At 34.6% G+C, this 26,110-nt stretch overlaps 1 protein-coding gene and 1 long non-coding RNA gene across 2 annotated transcripts in view; one reads left to right on the top strand and one right to left on the bottom strand.

The window, feature by feature from the left end:
• PPP1R3A (protein phosphatase 1 regulatory subunit 3A) overlaps positions 1 to 13,293 on the bottom strand; it is a 39,969-nt gene extending 26,676 nt beyond the window's left edge. The window contains exon 1 of the mRNA XM_032871082.1: positions 12,462 to 13,293. Coding sequence (XP_032726973.1) covers positions 12,462 to 13,249 — 788 coding nt within the window. The 5' untranslated portion in view covers positions 13,250 to 13,293. The remainder of the gene's footprint in view (positions 1 to 12,461) is intronic.
• The window catches only part of LOC116875539, a 51,321-nt gene that overhangs the window by 11,427 nt on the left and 13,784 nt on the right, over positions 1 to 26,110 (top strand). The gene's annotated exons all lie outside the window — the stretch shown is intronic.

The raw sequence follows: 26,110 nt of genomic DNA, 5'->3' as shown, positions 1-26,110 counted from the left end.
TTTCCAAAAAAATTAATTTCCTTAGAGGTTACAATTAATCACAGGCAAGCACATTCTATTGTACTAAAAAAAAAAAAAAAAAAAAAATTTCTCAGCAGTTAAACCTTACCCAGAAAACATTTACTTCAGTCTCACAAATAACATTTTCAGTAGGAACCCATCTCCACTTGTTTATTGAAAATTAATTGGAAAACAACAAATTTAAATGGTAAAACTTTAATTTCCAGACAACTTCATTTAAAAACTTCTTTAAAAAAATAGTAATAATTACTATTTACAAACTCTATGCCTTACCTACCTCAATAATACATTTTTACTTTGGATTGTAACCTTAGGTTTTACACTCTAAATTTCTTTAGGATATTAGGAAAATTATAGTAAAACTCTTAATGAAAACAGTGAGATGTTAGTTGAGGGTGGTAGTGTAAGAATTAATTGCTGTTCAGTATAGGGGAGCATCTTATTTTTGCCATAAGAAATACAATTATTTATGCTAATTTCCTAAAATATGTCTGTTTCCCAATTTTTACTGCCATAAGAAGAAAAATAATTTTCAAAGTTTTTTTTTTTAAGATTTTATTTATTTATTTGACAGAGAGAGATCACAAGCAGGCAGAGAGGCAGGCAGAGAGAGAGGAGGAAGCAGGCTCCCTGCTGAGCAGAGAGTGGGGCTCGATCCCAGGACCCTGAGATCATAACCTGAGCCGAAGGCAGCGGCTTAACCCACTGAGCCACCCAGGAGCCCCAAAGTTTTAAATTTTTTTAAAAAATTAGAACATTATGATGTGTGATGACATTACAACATCAGTTTGAGTTTAACATTTTCACAAGATATTTTGAATGTATTTTATATCCTGCAAAATCAGCAATTAGCTCCAAACTGGAAAGTTACCATTGCTTAAAGTTTTCAAAAGTTGAACCTCTGGCCTATAAGAATCAATGCAACTGGACCCCACTGTTAAATAGTTTTAAAACATAAGTATACAGGAATATGGGGAGTCGGGAGTCTTCATATTCTTCCTGCAACTCTTCTTTAAATCTAAAATTATATCCCAAAAAATTGTAAACAGTATTCATTAGAATGTAGCAGTTCCATCACACTACCTTTTTGTAAGTTTTAAGGTTAAACATTTAAACACGTTGCATTACTCCTCTTGAATACTTTTGTTTTTTGTTTCCTGGAGGGGAAGACCAAGAATACAATCTCAAGACAGAGCTGACAGTACTGTATGACTTTAAAAAAGTTTAGATTTAGGTACACAGGAAGGATCTGGTAGGGGCAAAAGGCCCAGTCAAGAGAGGACATTAAGATAAAGAAAAGCAGATAAGACAGCAGACAAGCCCAGAATCCACAGGTGTCAGAATCAGGGAACACCGTATCAGCAGCAGTAGCACTACTATGAATATTGGCTGTGATCCTGGCCCTGGCAAGAAGGAAGGATGAATGAATCTGTTCTGATCAGTAGACATACAATATCTGCGTTTGGTCTTTTCATTATTCAGCCTATTAGATTTTTCTGGCTCTGCTTCCACTGGTCTGGACTGCTGTATGTAGAAAGTCCAAGGCTAACCAGTGAATATTTATTCTATTTGAGATGTTAAGATTACTTGTTATTACTTCAAAGTAATATTTTGGTGACTCCATGAATCAGCTCTTTAGAAGACTTAGGATAGAAGGAAAGACAATAATGAGAGTATCCCATCGTAGGCTATGTTAATTTATTTCTCAATGTGATCTCTTATTGATACCTTGAAAACTGAAAGTAACCATCTAAATTTAGATTATCTATAAGATGTTAGAATGGTTAATGTGTTCATTTCTATATTTAATTTTGAGTCAATTTAGACAATAAATACATGGTTATTGCAGAGACAAATTTCCTTTTTATCTGTTTTTATGTTATGTAAATATAGTCTTTCTATATTGTATTCTGTTTTTAATTTTTAAAGTAATTTTTATTTTTGATCCAATGAACAACCATTACTTCATGGCTATAGGATATAATGTGAGTATAGAATTAATAAGAACCAGCAAAAGAGAAATCAGTTATTATGTTGAAGTTTTTTATTTGCATTGCAGGGAGAATGACTATGATTTTAAACAAAATATAGAATAAAGAAAGAAGAGTTGGGATTTGAGGAGAGATGCAACTTTGGTGTGAGACATTAAGGGAATTAACTTGCCACCTGGATATCCAGATGGAGATGTCCAGAAGACATCTGATTTTTAAAGATTGTGAAAACAATAAAAGCACTCATCATTAAAACTATAACAAGTATAATTCATTCTTCAATTATTCAGAAGGTGCTTTTGGATTTTACTAGGCCTCAGGGTTATAAATGAAAAATCCAGTTTCCTTTAATATTAATTTTGAGAGCTTTTTATATGCAAATCCTTTATTAGTTACAGTGGGGAATAATGTTTAGACAAATACATCATTCCTGGCCTCAAAGAACTTGCAGACCAGTTGGGAAGATGAGACACACATAGGTTTTTTAAAGTGCAGAGAAAGGCCACCACTATAAATAACATTTTTGTAAACATTTTGACTAAACAGATAATAGAAGGCTGTGTGATGGAAGTCCTCTTCCTTCCAGACATATGAATATCTAATAAACAGGAAGTCTTTTGTTAAATGTTAATTTCTTTGCCTATAGATTAATTGCATCGGTTGCAAACATGGTAAACAGCAATGCTTTCATTTAAGGAAAGCTATTTTATTTTGTACCCTTGAAGTAACTATTCCATGAAAAAATATTGCCAGAAATATTGTAATTTAAAGGAAGAATGACAAAGCAATAAAAGGACAAAGGCAATCCCATAATATGGATAAATCAGGAATAGGACCAGGAGCTTTGTTGAACTACATGAGTTTAATGAGATGTGTAGACAAATGTCTTAAATGTCCCTGCAACTAGTATTACCTAAAAACTTGGCTTGCCAAAGTTAGCTTTAAATGAGATATTGTTAATACAGAAAATAGATATTAGAAAACATAAGAACTATCTGAACAATGCGTTTCTTATGTGTATTACACACACATACACATGCAAACAAACAAGATAAGGTTTAAGTAAAAAGCTGATATATACAGATGTGTGTGTAGTTTTTCCACACAAATTAAGAATAATTCAAATATAAATGGGCAGTATTACTTAACTACTCCCTAAGTTCAATTTACTAAATAAATTATGAACTGGATTGGCTTCCCAGTTCTCTGCACATATTCATTGATTAGAACAAATAGCTTTTAGTTAAAACTTACACACACACACAGAGGTTCAAGAAATTTAACATATATTCAGGTGAATTCCACTTGTATTTACTATATTAAACTTTCTACAAAATGATATAATTAGAACCAATTTAAGTTTCAGCTGATCTATATTACATTTGATTTTTACAAATTTATTCAAGATTTCTTTCAGTGTCTCATACAGTTAACATTCTTGAGTGAAATTTTATTAAAAATTAGTTATCTAAAAATAAAAAAAAATTAGCTATCTAGAATATAGTGTACATACCTCTTCTAAATTATTCATTATTTGTCTAAGAGGACTTCAAAAATTCTAACGGCTATCTTTTTAGGTAGAATTGAGAAATAAACTGAGTAATCTTCTCAAATATTTTGAATTTTGTAACTTCTCTTCCCTCAGCCCCATAGAAAGTACAGTAATAACAACAATCCCTCCAGTATTCAGAACTCAAAACTAATGATGGCAGGATTGGGAGAGCTCTTTAGCTAGTCTGCTATTCCTTGCAGCCCCTGGAATGTTAGTGCTCACAGTGCACAGTCTTTGTAATAGTCTTGTCATTCCCCCTTCAGAGAATCTAATTGGCGGTGAGTTTTTTCCTCTGTCACTTTTGCATTAAATAATACAAACTAATTTATTAGCTTACTGGTTAGAACCCCAGGGCAAAAATCTAAAGTTCTTAGGTTGGTTTACCGGAAAAATAGAAACAGTCACAAAAACAATATGATTCTGCTTAACCTTGTAAGGATAGGGACTCCAACATTTAATTCAACTGAGAATCAGAGGAAACAAATGACAAGATTAAAGACCTAGAACAATATGAATGGCTACATAAAAAACCTAGAATTCCTGATAGAATACATTACTGAAGAACACAATCTTCCTAGAAGATGATTCAAAAGAGAATGTATAACCATTTGGCTTGGGTAGTTTTTAAAATAATTCTGCCTCAAAGCAAAAAAACAGAATTAAATGGTATTTTCTACAACAATGATTTATTGAAAATGATTCAGAAATCAATTGTTGTATTAACACTGGAAACAACGATTGAACTTTATTTACACCAAACACAATAGTCTTATACACCCATTAGAATATGTATGAAGATTACATTTTTTTACTGCATATAAATGTGCTTTTTAAAATCTGTGTGCTATTTCTATTGGCAAATACCCAGAAGATTTAAGTTATAACAATACATTTTAAAATCTTCTGTAAGTATTTATCCTCAAAAGGAGATACTAGTAAGATGTGAGTATTCTTCCCAGCTTCATTTCATTATATGTCTTATGAAGCTAACATTTACCTACACAATTTTTTGTGATTTTTAATTGTGTGAAGACATCCACAGTAATTTTCAAGAATGAAAGTAAGTGGCGCACCTGGGTGGCTCAGTGGTTAAGCCTCTGCCTTCGGCTCAGGTCATGGTCTCAGGGTCCTGGGATCGAGCCCCGCATCGGGCTCCCTGCTCAGCAGGGAGCCTGCTTCCCTTTCTCTCTCTCTCTGCCTGCCTCTCTGCCTACTTGTGATCTCTGTCTGTCAAATAAATAAATAAAATCTTTAAACAAACAAAAAAAAAAGAATGAAAGTAAGTTTGGGGTTTTTCCTTACAGAGTTAGTCTATTTGATTTGCATCATGGCTTAAATCTGTAAAACAAATCAGAATACTTTCAGTGTCAAATGGGTTATAAAATCTGTTTCACATAATTAAGAAAAGAATCAACTATTTGGCATGCTTTACAAATACAAATTTGGGGGATATTTTATCTTTTGGTAAGTAAAGGGGTAAGTAAAATTCAAGTCCACAACCACACAGAGTAATCATTGTCTCATGATGGTAGCATTATTTCTCTTTGTGACTTGAATAGCACTTAAATGCAATACAGACAAACCATTTTCAGAACCCCTCTCCTCACCTGAGGGGGAAGGAGTAGCAAAATTACGTAAGACAGCTTTGTTTAATGTACAACTGATCTCTGTCACTAAACAATGCCATAAAATAGTACAATTTAGGAATTACCATTTTGTCATAAAATCTTTAAATAGCAGGATGATATGATTAAGGCTTCAAAACCAGTTATTACTTACTTAATAGATAATAGCACTACCTTGCCATTTATCCAAGTAAAACTATTAGAGAGGCAGAATAAAAACCTGAAAAGATTAGAGACATATGTCCTGAGAAGCTTTTTCTTTTTTATATAGTGGTGAGGTACAGAGAATCCTTTAAAACAAAGGAATGACTGAAATGCGCTGGTGTATAATATATTTTCTTAGAGGAAAAGAGTTATGTAAAATTCAGTTTCACCTTACAGGTATAAAGTGATGATACGGTGAAGTTGTGTGCAACTATCTCATTTATTTAGTCCAAAAGAACTATTTTAAGAACTATCTTAAGAAACATGTTACAGTTTGTTTTTTTTTAAAGTAGTGTTCAACTTATGAACAGGCAATGTTCCAAAAATTTTTGTAATCCAGAAATTGCTGGAATTTGGGAATTATTTTCCCTATAGCAGCAATGGCATAAGTTTCTCTGGTTAGTTAGTTTCTCTGGTTAGTGCTCCAAAGCTTGTTGACTCTACAATACAACTAATTTTGAAACTTTTTTTTGGCCTGGGTCCTGGCAGCAGAAATGATACAGTGGAAATAAAGCTTTCCTCCACTAATTTTGAGTGTAGGACTAGTCATATAGAAGATTTTTAAAAGCAATATTTCTCACCAATGCCATTATGAATATCTATGAAGTATCAGCAGCTGGGACAGATGCTTATATATATTAGCTGATATAGTTCTCATTGCACTTCTGCCAAGTAGAAATTACTAACCCTATTTTGGCTTTTGTAAAGAGGACACAAAATATAATTTATCTAAGTTGACACAGTTAGTAATTAATTAGACTGACAACCCAGATCTGCCCCAATTTAAAGGGTGTGCTATTTCCATTATGCCTCATTGTTTATGGACTCCACCTTTTCCCCTAAATACACACACACACACACACACACACACACACACACACACACACACATAAACATTCACACACACTCCAGACCCCCAGAGTCCTCATACTTCTATGGAACCCTTACTGCAAACTCTGTACTCAAACCTGGTTGTATCCCATAGTGCCCTCTCCTCTAAAATTATCCATTTCCATTGGCTCAATCCAAACTTAAAGCCCCTATGTGCAACCAACCTTCATCAGATTTAAGATAAAGATAGCCCCTGCCATCCTGAATGTGTCTGCATTTAAGGAAGGGGAGTGTGTGTGTGTGTGTGTGTGTGTGTGTGTGTGTGTATACATGTATATAAAAATGTCAGGCATGGTTTCAAAGTGAAGTGTCAGAGCATAGAAGATCTTTTAAGTCTGCCAGTTTACTAAGCGGTCAGGCCCACCTCAGTTGTCTTCTCCTGAGTTCATTTATCCTGTATTATTCCTCTTGAGGTTTGGGGGTAAAAACTTAGAACAGGGACAACAGTCACAGTCAGCAAAGTTGGAAGAAGTTGAAAAACTAAATGTCCCAGTTCATAATCTTCCTTTCTTCCTTCCTTCCTTCCTTCCTTCCTTCCTTCCTTCCTTCCTTCCTTCCTTCCTTCCTTTTTCCCCTTAGCCTTACTGGCTCAGAGTGCTTGGGCCCTATAAGAAATTTTTACAGGCTTGGGGTACCTGGGTGGCTCAGTCTGTTAAGTGTCTGCCTTCAGCTTAGGTAATGATCCCTGAGTCCTGGGTTTGAGCCCCACATCGGGCTTTCCTGCTCAGCAGGGAGCCTACTTCTCCCTCTATTTCTGCTTCTCCCCCTGCTGGTGCACTCTTTCTCACTGTCAAATAAATAAATACAATCTAAAAATAATAAATAAAAATGATAATTTTTACAGGCTTGCAGATGGGCTTCCGGTGGGAAGTTAAAGTTTGAGATCCAGAGGATCCATGTAAGCAATGGGATCCATAGTGATTCCCTTCAGCTAGAACTTGAGAATCACCCTGAATAATGAGACTCTCGTTTCCCTTCTCTTAGAAAAAGTTACAAAACTACGTCAAGGAGTCTAGGCTCCTGGGGTATGGATTTATAGAAAACCAGGAAGCCACAAAGCCCTGGTAGATCTCCAAGGAAACTAAGCTTCTTGGCTCCTTGCTGTCAACCAGCTGGCAGCTTCCAAACGGTCCTCTTGACAGGTCCTGTGCAGCTGCATTTTATGTTTCCATATGGCCTTGCCAGAGGTCCCCACCTTCAGCAGACCTGGCTTCCACAATTAGTACGGACTCAAAACAAGTTAGTTATGGAATACATTAACTCCTAAAGGCCTCATGGGGCTATTTACACCTCTTTGGACTATTTCCAGGATCCTAGATTATACTGTAAGTGTAAATTAAGGAAGTCTCACAATCCAATGGCTCTGACTGGAACATGCAACATTACCATATCTTATGCTTCATTTTCCAATGCTTTTCTTGGCCTCATTTTAGCGATTTTTATACCACCCTGAAAGGTAAACTCTCTATAATCTTAAAATCATGCTTTAGAATGTATTTCTCTCTTTTCCCTTCTTGAATATGCCTGGTTCTGTTTCTCAGGTACAAAAATTGAAGACTGATCAATTTTCTCCTTTGGCATTGAAGTCTTTCAGGAATTTATTTGCATTCACCTGGCCAAGTTATAAATACCATCCAACACCTATATCATGCCATTTCTTTATTTAAAATAATAAATTGGTTTCACTTAATAAAATACAAAACCAGATGAAGTCAGTCTGTGTACCCAGTGGTTGGAAACATACATTTAGCAGCTGGTGAGGGGAAAAAAAGATCACTCCCCTAGCCCATGCACGCGATCAGTTATAGATCACATATTCTAGAAAACCTGAAACATAATGTAAATTGTTCTTATTTTAATTTGTATCCATGGCTTCCCTTGTATACCCAAAGTATTTGAGTTGATATTCTTTCTCTGTCCCTTTCTCTGCTCTCAGTACCTGTGAGGACTTTTTTCTTGGGACCTCTCTTCATCTTCACAGGGTCATATTTTCAACAATGTTTCTCATGGATACTGGTGCCTAACAACACACAGGTCCTTAATAAACACTTGTTGAATGAGTTTTGAAACCTGAACAAGGTAGACTATGATATCTGGAAAAATAATGCAAGTCCAAGAATCAGAAATTAGTTAGCTGAACAAGGTTTGATAATGATTATGGCAATTATAGGTGGTTTTGATGACTACTTCATACGTGCCCAGCACTGCACTAAAAGCTTTAAGAATATCTAATTTTATATTAATTGAGTCATCACAATATCAGGCATCATTACCCCTATTTTAATGATGAATAAACTGAGGTGTTGAGAAGTAAAGTAGTATGTCCACAATCACATAGCTATAAATATATATTTTACTGGGGTGAATACACAAATCTGTTCAATGCCAAACTTCATGCCTTTTTTATCCCTTCCCATCTGGTTCTCCATTTTATAATCTAGTAAGTGTGGAGTATTTAATAGTCATTAAGATAACCAGTTTAAAAAAAAAAGATAACCAGTTTTAAGACATTTCAGATATAAGGTGACATACATCTCAAGAAAAGGTAGAATGTAATTAGTTTTGCTAATTGATTAAAGTCCTGCAAGAGATCAAAAGGTGGCTCTCTAATGCTAAAAACTTAGGAACCCTGGAAAGAAAGAAGAAAGAGACTCTGGGGCAGGTTGAGCCTTTTTAGGGTTTCAGGGATCCATCTAAACTAAAGTTAGCCTTGTCTTTTTTATACTGGTTAACATTTACTGACCATTTACTATGTTCCAGATACTGTACCAAAGGTTTATATGTATTATTTCATAGAAATCTCAGCCAACCCTATAAGATAGTACAATTGTTAGTCCTAACTAACAGATGAAGAAACCAAGCTTAACTTGCCCAAATTCATACAGTTAGCATGGTGGAACTTGGACCCAAAACCAGATATGTTTAACTTTGAAGCCCATAATTTTAACTGCTTCTGAATGCTATTTTTAGCTTATTTATTCATGTACATTTAAGGTAACTCATATTAATGTCATTTATTTCTTTTGGTCATTTATTTTGAAATAAAGCCCATGGGATGAGGATCAGAAATCTGCTTAGTTTGTTTGCTAGCACATACACCTGTGCCCTGCCTGTGGTGACACTTATCGAGTATCTCCTGATACGTGCCTTTCGGTGCAATTAAATACCTCTGGGTCACTCTCAGTCACATGCCTACAAGTAACAAACTCTGCATTCCTCTCCCTAGTCTAGATATTTATTTCTGTCAAAGTGGATGGATTAACAAACATAAAAGAAAATAGACAACCTCATCAATGTAGAGATTTACAAACTCTGACCTGAAAAAATTCTCCTTAGAAAAAGTGTAGTGCCTAGGGTGATTGACATAACAGAAATCTTACCTCACTAAATGTGTTCACACAGTTCATTCTGAACTTATTAGAAGGGATTATTGACACTTTCAGAAGATAAAATCTCTAGGACCCCGATAGCAAATTAACTTTGGTATGAAGAGGAATTAGATGTTACTGTCTACATTAGGACAGCTTATTTTCACTTTAACTCTGAGTTATATAACACATTATTATTAATTACTTGCATGTATGAAGCAAAGATCCATATAAATTTCTCTTCTGTATTTATCTGTTGGAAGAAGCGACCTCCAAATTAAGCTATGGAGGAAGTGTGGAAACATTCAAAAAAGACCCATTTAAATTATGCAACTCTTTGGAGGGAGGAGGATATTTTCGAAGCTGTAATTTTTTGATCAAATAAGTATTAGTTCACTTTTATTTTAGCCAAGTATACGTTTTGTAAAATAACACTAAAAAGGTGTGCTATTTTTCCCCAACTAAATTCTTCACAATGAAATCCTACTGCAATATTCATTTAGAAATTTGATAATGCTCTCTTGTGTGAGTTTTAGGAATATTTGAAACCCCATTGCATATAAATTATATCATGGAAAAGCTGTATAAATATTCTATTACGGCACATGCTGTTCTAAGGATCTGTCAGGATTTCCTTTATACACTCCATTTTGAGTGGTATATAAATCAGATGTAAAAATTCATGTTGGACTGAAACTCAGCACAAAAGGCCTCCTCCAGAGGAAAATGCTTTTTTCACAATGTGGTTTGAATTATGTTGGTCATTTTTAAGTTATAGAAGTGCAGAAAATGTATTTGTGGTTTTGAAGGAGAGAGATTTTTTCCATTTTTATAACTCATTAGGAAACTTTACAGGCCTTCAGACCATTTTGTGGTTTAGTTCTTCTCAGGTTTTTCCCCAAAGCAATATTAAAACTTGAATGGTGTCCGCTATGAATCCAGTGATTACTGTTCTGAATACAAATGTCTGTATGGATATATATAGTTATACATATCTTACAATAGAAGTTCCAATAATATCATGAGTTGGGTAGAAGATGAGGCCTATCAGTGCCCATTTTTGTTCTTGGTATCAAGTCAACTTTGGCCTATCAAAGGAATCCTGTTTTTATCATAGTTCAGTATGTATTGCTTGTATTTTAAAGCTGCATCTTTAACTTCAGAACAGTCCTCTGAGTTAAACACTCCTTCTATTAGCTCTTTGACAATAAGGCTGTGACTTTTCTAAATTTTGCTTTTCTCTAGCAGAGAGAATAAGTTGCAACATGTTTAATAGCTATTCATTGATGATCATCTCTTTTGTAAAATATTTAATGTGTATGTGTATATAAATTAAATAATGTTGAGTTTATTTTGCCTATATAGCTAACATGTTGCTGAGTAATTTCATAAACATCTAAGTTATTATTTTAGCACATGTAGAGATTATGGTTATATTATTCTCTTAATAGCATCAGTTAAGATCTGAGAAAGTTTTATTTGGACTAAAAGTTGGCAAAATTCACAAAGTTGAGTAACCCAATCTTTCAAAAGACTTTAAGGGTAATGAAAATAGAAATATTTTATGTGATTGAATTGCTTCCACCTATGTTATATTTAGTTCATTAATGCATTAGACTAACACACTTAGTAGTTTCTATTTACTGTTCTATCATAGATCAAGGCACTAAAGCATAAAGAGGCTAAAATTTTTTCAATGTCATTCCTTATGCTTTGATTAAATTATTCTTAGAATCTCAGAGTCTTGATTCATAGTACAGTTCCCTCTTCATCATATTACAGTATTTCTGGTACAGTTGCTAGAATCTTTAGGTCTAGTAACAGGATGGACCACCCACAGGACAATCCAACCTTTGCCTGTGACTTGTGGAGCCATGTGGACTTCCCACGGAGACATTTTGAGGAGCAGAAGGGATCTATCTCCTCCTGGATGTTTTATCTGCTAACCCAGTGTCATGGAAATTAGCCAACTCTACAATAGAAAGGGCTGAATGCAGTTTTCTTTATTTTTTTTTTTATATTAACAGGAGAGCAGGGTTACTAATGAGGAATCATATCCCAAATCTCTAATCTATAAAGCTGAATATACTTACTTCTATTTGGGTCATTTTTTAAAATTCTGCTCCATTTGCTTTTACTAACTTATACTACTTTGTGTTCTATAATGTTATATTTGGTTGTAATGACAAAATTTTATGTGTAATTTATACATTTATATATATTATTTATACATTCATATTCTTTTGTCTTTCTCTTGGTTTGTCATTAAAGTCATACATCTTGTGATTTACCTTAACATGTACTCCAAACAGCCCTATATGACTCGATCATTAAGAAGTTTGGGGGGAAACTTGTGAATTTCTGAGCACTAAGAGCATTTTGAAACACAGTTTTATGCTAATCAGAAATATTTTGAAACACACCACAGACCTTTAAAACCCACTGAAAATAAATATACTATAAATTTCAAAGTGAAGTGGTACATGTTAAGAATCTAGATTCCATGATTTGAACTTAACAATTCGTAAGTCATTAAGCAAGCCATCTGTACATTGTGCTCCCCTCCTCCCCCATCTACTATATTATACCCATACTTTTCCTTACATTTGGTGAGCTAACATGGTGCTATTATTTGAATAGCACTGACCTTGTTAAAGCCTAGCACCATTGTTTTGTGTATAATGAGCAGTATATTTTTAAGCAGAATGGCTATTTCTTACAACACATGAAATAAGAATGACATAAAAAGACTTATTAAAAGATTATAAAAAGATTATGAAGAGTAAAGAATGTTAAGATAGATTCTCACCTTGATTTTACCTTTAAACAGCCTTTTATTTGTCTGTTAGGAACTTCTTCCCGTGGTTTTACAGGTTCCGGCTCTTGTTCTTTCTTTTGACAAATCAGTATATAATTTGTGCCATTATTATTTGACCAAAATGTACCAACAGAAGTTTCATAACGTATACAAAACTCAACTTTACTGCCATCTTTTTGATAAGGGGGAACCAATAAAATCTTAAAGGAGAACTGGTCAGTTTCACCATCACAGGAATTTGGGACATATTCTGCTAAAATGTCATAATGTGTCTGCCAGTCATCCAAGGACATTCTCACATATACTAACTTCTCGAAAGAAATATTCAAAACTCGAATAATGCCCTTCATACTTGTAGACCCAGGAGGATACTCCGTTGACTCCAGTATTGCTTTCTGTACTTGAAGTTGCTGCATAAGATCTTCTTTTGAAGAAGGCAAATTAAATAGTGGAGACAAAACATATTCTTCTGTGTGAAAAATGTCCTTCCTTAAGTCAAAACCAGTTGAAACACTCGGTAAATCCCAGCAATCAAATTCTTTGACAGACACAAGATTGAATCCAAAAGTGTCGGCAAATGAAACTCTTCTTGCACCTGAAGATGGAGTGTCCAGGTATATATCTTCAGAAGAATCAGAACCTCGTCTACTAGGTTGAGGGGAGAAGCCAGGTTTGAAAGTAGTTTTAACTTCCTCATCTTCAGAAAGAGAATCAGATAAATTAGGAACTTCTAAAAAGTTATCTTTGCTAATCTGTCTAGGTTCTTCAGAAGGCTCCATTGGGCTCTCTGATATCAAATAAGGGAAGACTGTACAACTAGTAGAGGCTGATATTTGAGATACTGAGGCTTAAAATAAGTATTATGTTACAGTTGACATTGCAGAAAGGAGTCATCTCTATAAATAGGTCCAATGGCGTGTAAACTATGCTAGCTTGCCTCCAAAGGCCTTTAATATGATAGCATCCATGTTACTTTCACAAGTAGGTTTCAGAGTTCACTCTCAGTTTTTAAAGTTACATCTGTTTGAGGTGATTTCCAAAAAGACATTTTAAATAATTTTTTGCTGTGTTGAAAAATCTGAATTTAGAATTTAAAAAAATTGTTTTAACCAGTTGATCTTAAAAACAAAAACATGGACCACTTATTTGAAAAGAAAATAAAAGTAGTATCCCATACTAATACATAGTTTTGAGCTAAATCAATCCATTGAAGCAGACAAGGACAGATAGGAGAACAGAACATCTATAGAATGGGGGAAAATCCAGTGCCTGATAATAACGATAGCTACTATGTAACAGGGGCTGACAATGTAAAATGTGAACTATAAAAGTGTTAGATAAAGGTTCTAGGAGTCTTGAAGAAATATGATTTAGAAGAAGAAGTTATCATTTGAAATAAACCATGAAGGGTAGGTAGAATATAGACATGCAGGGCTGGAATGAGGTGGATTTTCCAGGTGGAAGAAATGGCCTGAGCCAAGGCCTAGAACAAATAGTTAGTCAAATCTGTTATTTTAAACATTAGTAAGTTTCTTTTAATTAACTTATGGAAAAATATATACAAGTAATGTGTTATTGCCTTGAAAATATAGGTGGGCAATGGTAGGACTGGCCCAGGAGTGAAATATTTATGTAGAATAAAATGTTTATCTCTAGCAAACTGCCATTTTATGCCCACAAAACAGAAGTTAATACCATGACATCTTGGAATTTGATGTGAGTTTTAAAGTGTGAGCCGCCCTGTTTAGACCACCATATTTTTTGTGTTAATGTAAAATCCACTGGGGAAATGACAATCAGGTAAATACCTATAAAAATTTTTAAACAGACATGTGCTTTGACCCTGCAATATTCCAACTAGAAATTTACCCTATCAGTATATGTATGAAAAAATAAATATAGACATATGTTTACAACAGAATTGACTATTTTAAAAACTTTAGAAACTACTCAGAAATCAACCCAAAGGAAACTGGATAAATAATGTAACACCCATACAATAAAATGTTATATAGTCATTAAAAAGGCTAAAGTACCACTTTATGTATTGACACAGAAAGATAACCAAGATAAATGGCTAAGTGAAGAAAGAAAATGTGCACAATATGTGCCTAGAATATTCCTGGAAAGATACAGAAGAAATTGTTAGCAGTGGATAATTCCGATCATAGAGTCTGGAGGTCATAGGAGAAGGGAGATTCCTATTCTTCATTCAATTAATTAAACTGTGAAAGGTGATTAATTTTTTTTAAAAGAGCTGCCTAACAGCATTTCTTTAAAATTACAACTTTGTAAATACATTTTAACTTATTGGACAATTTGAATTACGTAAAATCATGGCCTAGGAAATTATTATTTAAAATTAAAAATAAGTGGGGTCTAGAATAGGGAAATAAAATTATTTGGGCTTTACATCATCAATACAGCAAGAATGAGTGGTGACCTCATGTATTGTTCAAGAATGGAAAATGGCTATCCCTTACAAAGTTAATGACCGTGAGCCTTAAGTAACCACATCCCAAGGTACCTAAAATATATCATTAGGTATTCAAGGACATTAGTAACAAAATACCTTAAAGAATTAGTCAATAATCCATACAGTCATGTAAATAATAGAAGAATAAAATTTACAGATACAATGATGTACCAAAGTAATCTAACTATTCATGGGTTATGAGCTGAGGCATAGAGCTAAAGCCCTCTGGGGTTGTATTCTGTCTCTGACACTTACTAGCTGGATGATGTTCTGCTCAAATTTTTTAACCCCCATCTTCTTTTGTTGTTAAAATGCAACATTAACAATTAAATGAGCTGCACATTAAAAGTAGCACAAAATCAACAGTAACAGTGGCAGGCATTATTTTTACTTCTAAATATGTTTGGGAATGGCTGATTTCTAAGACACATCAAATAAGTGGACAATAGACTATAGAGAGTCCACATATATTAAGTGATGATCTGTAATTTTTTTTTTTTTCCAAAGACTCTAGTAGGGAACGCAACTTTATAAGACATAAAACAGCTCTACATTAGAAAATGGCCCTGTTATTTGAACTAAAGTTTTCTCTTCTTAATGTGTGTCTTTACACAGCACTACTCCCTTGATTTGTAGTAATCACTGCCTCTCTTTCGCAGTTTATAACCTTTGCATAATTGTAGACAGTTGAATAGTCCCTCTTAGTCACCATTTAGCAAAAGCCCAGTGATTTCATCTTTTTTATCTCTTCTCACATGTCCGTCCTCCGGTGCTTTTTATCACTTTGTTACTCTGTGGCCTCCTTCCAGCTTACCTATATTATTCTGTTAATGATCTGCCCCCAGATGAATGCAGTATCACAGATCCAGTGTCTCTGGAGCATGTAAAGAAACAATACTGGTTCCAGCCTTGTGACTTGGTGTTGGTATTCAGTTAAAATTCACATCACCTTGCTTGTTTTCCATATCCTAGATCAGATCATCATCCCATTTTCTCATATTCACCACTACTTCAATTGTAAAAATGACTTGTACCATACTTTTCTTCAATTGTTTAGACATACTTTTTTTTTTTTTTTTAACTAGGAAAAAGAACTAGGGCTAAGAACTAGGGCTTTTCTTTTCCTTAACAAACTACAGCTCAAGTTTTCACATACTCCATTTCTTTGTGTTAATCAAAGATTCTCAAAGGTAACTTTAATGTAAAGGACTGTATCAGTCATGATCCCCGTAAATGAGAAATCAACATCATGCTCAAAATAAGATAATTCCTTCCAGAAGGGTTTATTTATAAGGATCTATTTATAAGTATAAATGCACAAAAGCCATGAGGACTAGTGCAGTAAACTAGGCACATAAGTGTTGTTACCATCCTTCAAGGGATGAGGAAAGGGATAATCATCTGAACCTGAAAGCAAAGAGTGCCATGAGCTCCCTACTGGCTGAAGAGGATCCGTGATCTTTGGTAAAGAGATACAGCCAACCAAATATGACCTTGCCAGGAGAGATCCAGGAACAAAAATACATTGAACTTACTCTTCTTACTCTTCTTCTTTCCTGTGATGTCCTACTAGGGCATACGTTGGCCAGAGGCTACAGGGACTATAACAACTCATTCAGGTCAGCTTCCTGGTATAGAGAGCAGGATGGAGAAGGGTGAAAAAAAGTGGCAAGTGGATTTGGAGGAGCAAACGATGATTTCAGAGATTAAAAGTTTACTACTTGTTTATTGTTCTGTGCTTATACATTATGTTTAAACATATAATTTAAAGTATGCATATGTGTTCCTCTTGCATAATACATATTCTATCTCAATGCCAGTTGAGTTCCTATTACCTGGTATTTTATTGTCACAGTGAGAAAAGTTGAAATATCTAGCATCCGTAAACTGATCCAGTGGAAGTAATAAATAAGAAATACTGAGTTTATCCACAGATGACTAAGAAAGAAATAATCTTTTTTTGAGATGAATCATAACATCACTTTGTTTCCCTTGTATGCAAAGTCTTTGCAACCTAAACTCAAGAAATATTTTGTCAGAAGAGATCCCAGAAGAGTGATTTTTAACCAAGGATACATATCAAAATCGCTGAGAGGTGTTCAAAGTAGACAGGCTAGGTGCGTCATCAGCTCTACTGAATAGAACTTCCAGGTTGATGATACTGCACAAGTGATTCTAGTAAGGACTGAGGATGCACGATCTGCGTGTCTTTTGGCTGTAGCATCAAGGAGTCAGGGACCTAGGTTCTCATTAGAAAGAATTATAGCTATCATCCCTCAAGTATTATGTGGTTTATCTTGGGGTTTTTGTCTTGTCTTGTTTTGTTGTTTGTTGGTTGGTTTTGGTTTGTTTGTTTGTTTTTGAGAGAGAGAGAAAGAGAGAACATGCCCACAAGTGGGGGTGGGGGAGGGAGAAGGAGAAGGAGAGAGAATCTTAAGCAGTCTCCACACTGAGCCAATGTGGGGCTCCGTGTCACTACCCTGAGATCACAACTTGAGCCAAAATCAAGAGGAGACACTTAATCAACTGAGCCACCCGGGCACCCCTGTGGTTTTTGGTCTTTTGTTTTTGTTTTTTTGTACAAGTACAGGTTGTTGGGTTTGTTTGTTTGTTTGTTTGTTTGTTTGTTTTAAGATTTTATTTGTTTATTTGACAGAGAGAGAGAGAGATCACAAGTAGGCGGAGAGGCAGGCAGAGAGAGAGGAGGAAGCAGGCTCCCCGCTGAGCAGAGAGCCTGATGCTGTGGGCCTCCACCCCAGGACCCTGGGATCATGACCTGAGCTGAAGGCAGAGACTTTAACCCACTGAGCCACCCAGGCGCCCCTGTTTTGTAGTTGTTGTTGTTGTTGTTTTTTTTATAGAGTCTATAAAATACTTTTATAAAAATTGACATAAAAATTTAGTAGAGTTATAGAGTAACAGAACTTTAAGGCACTTAGCAATCATTTAGGCTGATCCCCTCACTTTCACAGAAGAAAACTGAAATCTGAAACAATGATGGCCCCATAATTTAGTAACTGAGCTAGGACTTGAACTCAGCCCTCTCTTGCTTTGAGTCCAGTGTTCTCCATATTATCACATATACTCACCAACTTTTAGCTTTAGAATTCAAAATTAACAAAGTAATCATTTTTTTGAAAAATAGTCATTAAAATTCATTTGTTCTAAATCCAGTTTATTTTTTTAAATCAATTAACTTTTGTGAACTTTCTTTTTTCCATTTGATGAAAGATCTCCAGAGTGTCCAGATAATTTTTCTTCATGACAGAGTCACTCAACCTTTTTTAACCTTTGCTGCCTTTGGTAAATATAATATCTTACACTGTCCTCTCTTTCCCTCAGAGACTCTGCTGCACTCCTATTTGGGAATTACTGATATAAGTTATAAAAATGAATTATATGACCTTTTTATAACTAATATTGATACTTAGTATTTTAAAGGACTATTAGTTAAAGGACACTACTTCAAACATAGTCTGAGACACAGGTTGGCTCATCAGATGCCAATTACTGGAAAAAATCCTCTGCAAATATACATATATCTACCAATAGAGGATGTACAGATAAATCAGTAGAAAGTGGAAATTTTGCCAGGTGAAGATAAATTTTTAAAGGTATGTGTCATTTATCCATGGAGAGATGAATGATTCAGTGTAGGTGATTGATCATGCTATAGCAGAAGATTTTTGTCACCAAAAGCAGCCTCCTCATTCTTTAGCTTAATTTACAAAAGAAAAACTAGTATAATATTCAAGCACCGAGTGCTTATTTTATATGGATTAAATAGTGTGCTTTAAACTCCTTGGATTGAAATAAAAATGTATAAATACAGAGTTGAAGAAATCTAGGTTTCAAAGTTTACTAAGGAAGCAAGCATCAACGTTAAACCCTGCATTTTACAAATAAAACACTGAAATCTAAGTGGTCAATTGGATTCTTACCTCGGGGTATGGATGAATCCAGCATTAGTCCTAGAAAGAAAATACATTAAAAGTTTCTCAAAGGCAAGCACAATCTAGTAATATCTTAATAAATTTTTATTTGACCTTTATGGAGCTTCTGCCATTTGGGTTACTTAATATGGGCAAAATTTAGCATTACCTATGGATTTTTCCCAAAGTTCCAAAGATACGTATTTGCTTTATGCAATGCTTGGTGCAGTTTTGGGTAAAGATGAGTACTTAATACCTCAGTAACAAACTACAGAATCTTAAGCTGAATTTGTTTTGCTAATAGGTACCTAATAGGTTTAATATTACAATGAAGCCAGCAACACTGTCAGCATTACTTCACTGTAGCTGTCTCATCAACTGTGCATACTTGTTTACCAGGCTAGGAGCTTGGTACCTGTGGTATATTGACCTTGCAGGGTAAACGGATGGAAAACAAAGGATCTGAAAATTCTCTAAAATTATATGTTAAATTTTTGCATGTCTACATTTAACTGGGTTGAGTATACAAAATTTAGTTCCTGGGTCTCCGAACCAAAGTTTTAAGAATGATTGATATCTGCAAATGATGATTTGACAATCAGGAGGATGCCGTGCTGTGAATTACAATAGAATATGTGCCAGTGTGTCCTTTTCATGCACCTCAAGTTCAGCACAAACTGAATCAGTACCCATTATAAAAATCTCTTTGCTATGTAATATGAAAAATACATGATGATGTTTATATGAACACACATACACACACATTATGCATAGCTAATCTGTCTATATAGGTGAGAAATAAATAGAACTTGCTTAATTTTTCATAAGGCAGTCCTGGTGCAGTGAATAAATACATTTAGCATCATTTTAAATTTTCTTAGGGCAAATCATCTTTTACCAATAGAGCAGTCAACTGTTTTGGATATTTTTAGATTTTTCTTAAGAATAAAAAAGAAATCTAGGTATAATCTGTTGCTTAACCCAGTAGCTTCGTCATCTATATTTTTAAATCCTATAACAAAGAGTTGTGAAATATGTAAGGAAGTGAGAAATATATATGTTCTTCCAGGTGGAATCAGCTTGAAATTTTAAATGATTTACTCACTGATGATCAGTGTTTGGAAAGCTACTTGGTAAAACACATTTGGGAGCTTATGTTTGTTCATTATAAGGTTAAAATTGTATCTCCTAGAGTAGGAAAGTTCCCTGGAAGTCATTCTGTCCACCTCCACCCTTTACAGACTCCCTTCTAAGATTTATTAATAGGAATGTTTCTATCTTTATCTTAGATAAATTTAGTAATAGCAAACTCACTGCTTCATAAGGCAGCACATTCCACTTTGAAAAAAACTAATAAAGAGTTCTTTGTCATTTTGTGCCATGGTATAACTTACATTAGTTTTTGTTTTTTATTTTTATTTTTATTTTGGAAGCAGCATTTGATATTCTCATAAAAACTTACTGTGCTAATCAAAATCTTCATAAAAATTATGTCAACTGAAGCAAAACATTTAAAGTATTACGTTCATGCAGAAAAGTTCACAAATCATTAGTGTATAGCTCATTGAATTTTTCCCAATGTGAACTTAACCATTTAACCACCAACTAGTCCAAAAAAATAGATTACCAGTGCTCCAGTCAGAAATCCATCTCCTATCCATTCCCAATAGCTACTTTTCAAGTTAACCACTATTGTGACTTCTCACACCACTGATAAGTTTTCTGGTTTTTGAGCTTAAGTTAAATGCAACCAAATTCTTTCTTCACAGCTAGTTAGTAAAGGATGAAATCAGTCCCAAAGCTAGTACCTTCATCTACTAAGCGTTTAATGGTAAATTCAATTCAATAAAATCCACTGGGAAGAAAGTAGCACATTATGAAAAGATCACGTGAGTCAAGAAAATTCTATTTAAAATATGGTTCATACATTGCCAGTCATGTGACTTTGGACAAGTATTTGACTTTTCTAAAGAATCCTCATTTTCTTTATATATGTGTAAAGCACAAATAATAACAGTGATATTATGAATATTAAATGAGATATCTTTTTTAAAGGTCAAGCACAGTGCCTAGCAAACAGCATGTGTTCAGTTCACAATAGCATACACTGAAATGGAAAAATAAGGTATTGCTTTAAATTTGTGTAAAATATTACATTTTTCAAAGCACAGACTCATTAGATATTATTGCTTTTGTAATAAATCCTTCTCTTTCTGCTTGTGTAACCTCCTCTCAGACTTACAGTGTTCACTTTGCACTTGAATAACCACAGAAGAGAAAGAAGAGTTGTAACTATATCTTTTTCCATTGGAGATGTCAACTCCCAATCTTTCTGTCTCCCACCCCCAAATCCCATCAGTCCATCTGAAAAACATTCACCCAAACCATACCACAATAACCCAAAAGAACATAAAAAGTTCCTGAAGACCTAAAGGGTAAACAGGCAGGGATAGGAAAGATCTGATACTACTCTTTCTACACTTTTGGAATTTAAACTTCTTTTAATTTGGTAATTCCCTCAGAAAGGTTAAATATAAATTCTTTCACATCCCTAGCTCCCACAGAATGAGAATGTGATTTCTAGTCATGTTCCCTCATTAAAATAAAATTTCAATGTCATAAAACAATTAGATGATCCCCAAGGTCCTTTTTAATTTGCTAATTCTGACTCTTATGCCCCATGAAGTTTATTGCAATGTGCTTAAACTTTGTGTTGAATTTGCCTGTTTGTTCATTGTGTGAGTAGATGTGTGTGTTGGGACGGACACTATTGATTGACTTCCCAAACTTCCATTTTATAAGGTTCACTTCAGTAAATATTTATTAATACTCTTACCCTGTGCCAGGATGGATAAGAAAGTGCCCTTGCCTCCAAGGGGACCACAAATTATCACAGAAAGTGTAACTTAACTTCTCCATTGTGAATTAGACAAATTTTTTAGGATACGATAGTTAGTGTTCATCCTTTTACTTCCTTTAATGTTTATCAGTCTGTAACTTTCCTTTAATTTTAAAAATTTTATTTGATAGCTTTCCACACATTTAGGTAATTTGTGTACATTACATATACATCTGGCTGAACCACACTAGACTGCTGTAGTGAATGGCATTTCACTCTTAACAGGCAATCTGCATGCCCAAGAAACAGACCATGAAGATAAAATATTGTAGTTATTACTAAATTCAGATCAGACAGCATTATTGGGTTTATTCATTACTTGCAAACTATTGCAGAATTGGCTCAAAATTTCAGCTTAATTTTCTGTACTATTTTCATAGGATGAGGTAAATAAGAGCTAGCTTTTGAAGAGCTGGACTAGAATTTATATGGTATCATGTCTCCCACAGCTCCAAGAGCACAGCCTTACCAGAAGATGTTTGTATACTAGAACATATATAAGCTGGAAAGGATTCTAGAAACTCTGTAAACCCTCTGCTACATTTTATTGTAAAAGAAGCATGTCTACAAGGAAGAAGGGAGTTTTTCCCCCACCTCTTATTAAAGCACCAGCAGCATAAGCAAAGCTAGCATTTGGTCAGCTGGCTCACACTTTAGTGGTCTTCCCCCTCAAACTCTTTAAGTAGTTTGGTTTGGTATTTTTAAAAAGTGCTTAATATGTGTCCCTCTGCCACTCCTGAAGGTGTCCTGAACATAAGCAGCTGAACACTTCTTTTCTAAATATTTTTATTGCATCCACATGTAAGGCTGGGATGGTACATAAAATCTAACTCTGAGGATCAGTCAAGTCCCCTAAAAGGGTGTGGTATCTCTCCTCTTTATCCAAGCAATCACCCCGGGATCTTTATCACACTCCATGATGGTGAGAAAGTCTAACGGTGATTCCTCAATTGGTAAAGGAGTCCTATTTCACTGATCATTTCTCTGCTTATCCTCACTAGAAGGTGATTTCTCCCCTGCCTACCTGAAGTCTAAAGAAGAGTGCTCTCTATCTTTCTGAATAACCTCTTTAAAAGAACAACTGAACAGGTTTTAATATATTAACAGTCACCATAGAAGGTCTCATATAATTGAAGTTGCTTATCATACTCATTTATATAAGAAGCCCATCATGGTTTATGAAGACTTACTTGAAAAAACCTTCAAGAACAGTAGAGCATAAAAGAAAAGAGACTTATGAATCCATGAAAAAGTAGACTAACATTAGAACATTTTCAAGTATAGTTTCACATAAAATATAAAGATGTGAGGGAAATGATCCATTAAAAACCAGTATCAGGGAATTAGAACCATTAGAGGAGATGTGATAAATACATACTGTCACTACTTCCCTCTGGTTGCAAAAATTTTAAATTTAGGAATGGCCTATTTCCTTTCCCCAGGAGAGTAATCAGAATTTAAACTGGGGGTGGTGAGGTGCCTCATAAGGTTTCCTACCCAGAACCTTCCCAGACATGGAGAGAGAGGTCAAATATATGTGCCAGCCTGCTTGGATGGTGATATTTTCTTTCACCCTTTAAACACTGAAAATTATGGCCACCGTAGGAAAGAATTAGGATTAACCATCTTATACAATTATAGGGTAAGTCTTCTGAGCATAGGTGAAGTGAAAAATAGAATATGAATAAAGTTCATCTGCCCAGTCTAAAATGCAGGAGTGGCATAGCGATCTCCGTATCTAAGGCTCAAATTATTACAATTAACATAGTATACATGGTCTGTGGCCTGACACTGCAAATTTCAAAAAGGAAACCAGAATTTACAGAGTAATTTTCTTCTGCTCCATGTGTCCAGGTGTCACTCAATCACCCTCTGCTGAAAGTTGGATTTTGGAGGCCAAGTAGGTGAATTTACTTTCCACACCATCCCTATGAGCTTTTGTCTAAATTATCTGGCTATACAAAAGATCAGCTTGAAACTTATTGCTCACCTCTTATCTATTCAATGGTTTGATGGAACAGCAAGGAATATCGTTAAAGACAATGAGGCATCAACTCCTTTAATTATTCTCTCTTAAGAATCTGCCATTTCAGACCATCTATTTCAGATTTGGAATCGTGACATTTTAACCTCTTCTTGATTAAAGGTTTCTATCTCCATCTCAAAGAATGCTTACTTATATGTGGTTTCTCACAAATGGCTTAACCTTTCTGCATCTCAGTTTCGTCCCTTATAAAATAGAGATAATTACAGGGAGTTCTATTTGCCCAGCATGTGGCAGGCATGCTCCACACATGGACTCCCCGTAAGGTCTTCATATGGAGTTCGAAATATGTCATAAGAACAAAGACAGAACCAAAAATAGAATTGGGACTAAAAGCGAGGCCAGGCATCAGGCATAGGGGAGTTGAATGTTAGTGTTCGAGAGTCCTTTGGTCCTTTGGTATCCTTCTCCCTTTTACCTGTTGCATTCACCTACCTAAATGATTATAAAAACATCATGGATAATAAGCAAATAGAACTTTACAACTAGAATAAATTAAAACTCTCAAAATGTCTCATTAGGCTTACAAGTATTATAGTATTTTCCCTTTTCTTCTTAACAGTTACAGAAAGAAAGTTGGGAATTTTGGATGTGATTTTAGTTTTCAGTTATTTTCCCAAGGGAGATAAAAGATGTGGGATACTGATACTTTTTTTAATTTAATTTTTTTTCAGTGTCCAAGATTCATTGTTTATACACCACACCCAGTGCTCCATGTAATACGTGCCCTCCTTAATATCCACCACCAGGCTCACCCATCCTCCCACCCCCCTCCCTTCCAAAACCCTCAGTTTGTTTCCCAGAGTCCACAGTCCCCAAGGATACAGATGTAGTGAAAAGAAGGGAGACCAATACTTTAATGAAGAAGTGAATTACTATCCCATGATTTCTCCATTAAGAATAAAAAACAGCCTGCACTTGGAGAAGGGTTTGTATACAGTTTTTAGAAATTTTAGTTTTGAATGGCATTTATGTTTCCATTTTTTAATTATACAATTTTTGTTTTGTAATTGGTAAGTGCAAAGTTGTAGGCAATTTTCTCATCAATCATTAGTGACTACTGGTTTTAATCTATATTGGCAAATGTTTTGGAAATGTTTCTCATACGATGGAGATAATAAGTAGTAAATCTCCATAATTATGCATCCTTTAAGCATTTTCTTGGTATTAGAACTATGTAGAGCTGTTAAGTAAGATGCTATCAAAATGTGGTCCATAATCAGATATTAATTTGATAGTATTGATAAAAACTGAGGAACATTTGTATGACTTCAGGTTTTTTGACCACAGTATTCACTATTAGCAAATTGTTGGCAGCCATAAAGTTTCCCTTTTACGACTTACCTCTAGTTGAATAGAAAGCCTTATAATTAATTTTGTTTTTTAAAGATTTTATTTATTTATTGGACACAAAGAGAGAGATCACAAGTGGGCAGAGAGGCAGGCAGAGAGAGGAGGAAGCAGGCTCCCCACTGAGCAGAAAGCCCGACACGGGGTTCAATCCCAGGAACCCCGGATTGCGACCCTAGCCAAAGGCAGAGGCTCAACCCACTGAGCCACCCAGGTGCCCTACAATTAATTTTAAAATACAGGTACTTAAACCAAAATATTTTCACATGGTAATATCTCCTTGTCTTAGATTAAAAAGCAGGACCCAGGCAAAACAAGAGACTTGATTCTATGTCAATAAATTATGACTTTCTCTTTCAATAAGTGATTAAATGGAATGTTTTCATTCATTTTATGGGAAGGAAGTTGAATGGAAAGAAGTTCACTAAATCATTATTGATTTACCTATTATTTTTAATAGACTTAGAAAATCAGATCCTGATAGAATTTTGACAGGAAGAAACTATTTGCCAATAAATAAATCCTAGTGTGAAGTTAATTTATTCTTTAGTTTGGTTGCTGAGACAAAATTCAAATATTTTTAAATTTCCTTGTAAATACAGTAGTTTTTTGTGACATATAGTTAATATAGTTAATAATATAATATAATATAATATAATATAATATAATAGACATGTAGTTAATATAGTTCTGTTTTGGATTATATCTTCTAACAAAAATGGATAAAGGCCTTCTATGTAAGTTGCAGCTCTTTGAAGGTATACTACTACTTTCAGATTTGATTGTGAGCATTTGTTTATTCTGATTTCATTATTCTTTCTTGGCCAAGTAATCTTTTGTCTTTATTTCTTTCTTGTATCAAAGCTACTAGCAAATGGGTAATAGCATTAGGGTCTACATGTATAAAGGCATCACATAATGGGGAAAGTAGCTGATCAT

Source organism: Lontra canadensis, unplaced genomic scaffold (assembly GCF_010015895.1).
Source record: "Lontra canadensis isolate GAN:19392208 unplaced genomic scaffold, GSC_riverotter_1.0 scaffold2, whole genome shotgun sequence".
NCBI lineage: Eukaryota > Metazoa > Chordata > Mammalia > Carnivora > Mustelidae > Lontra > Lontra canadensis.
The sequence above is the reverse complement of the archived record's forward strand: the minus strand, read 5'-3'. Positions and strand labels throughout refer to the sequence as shown.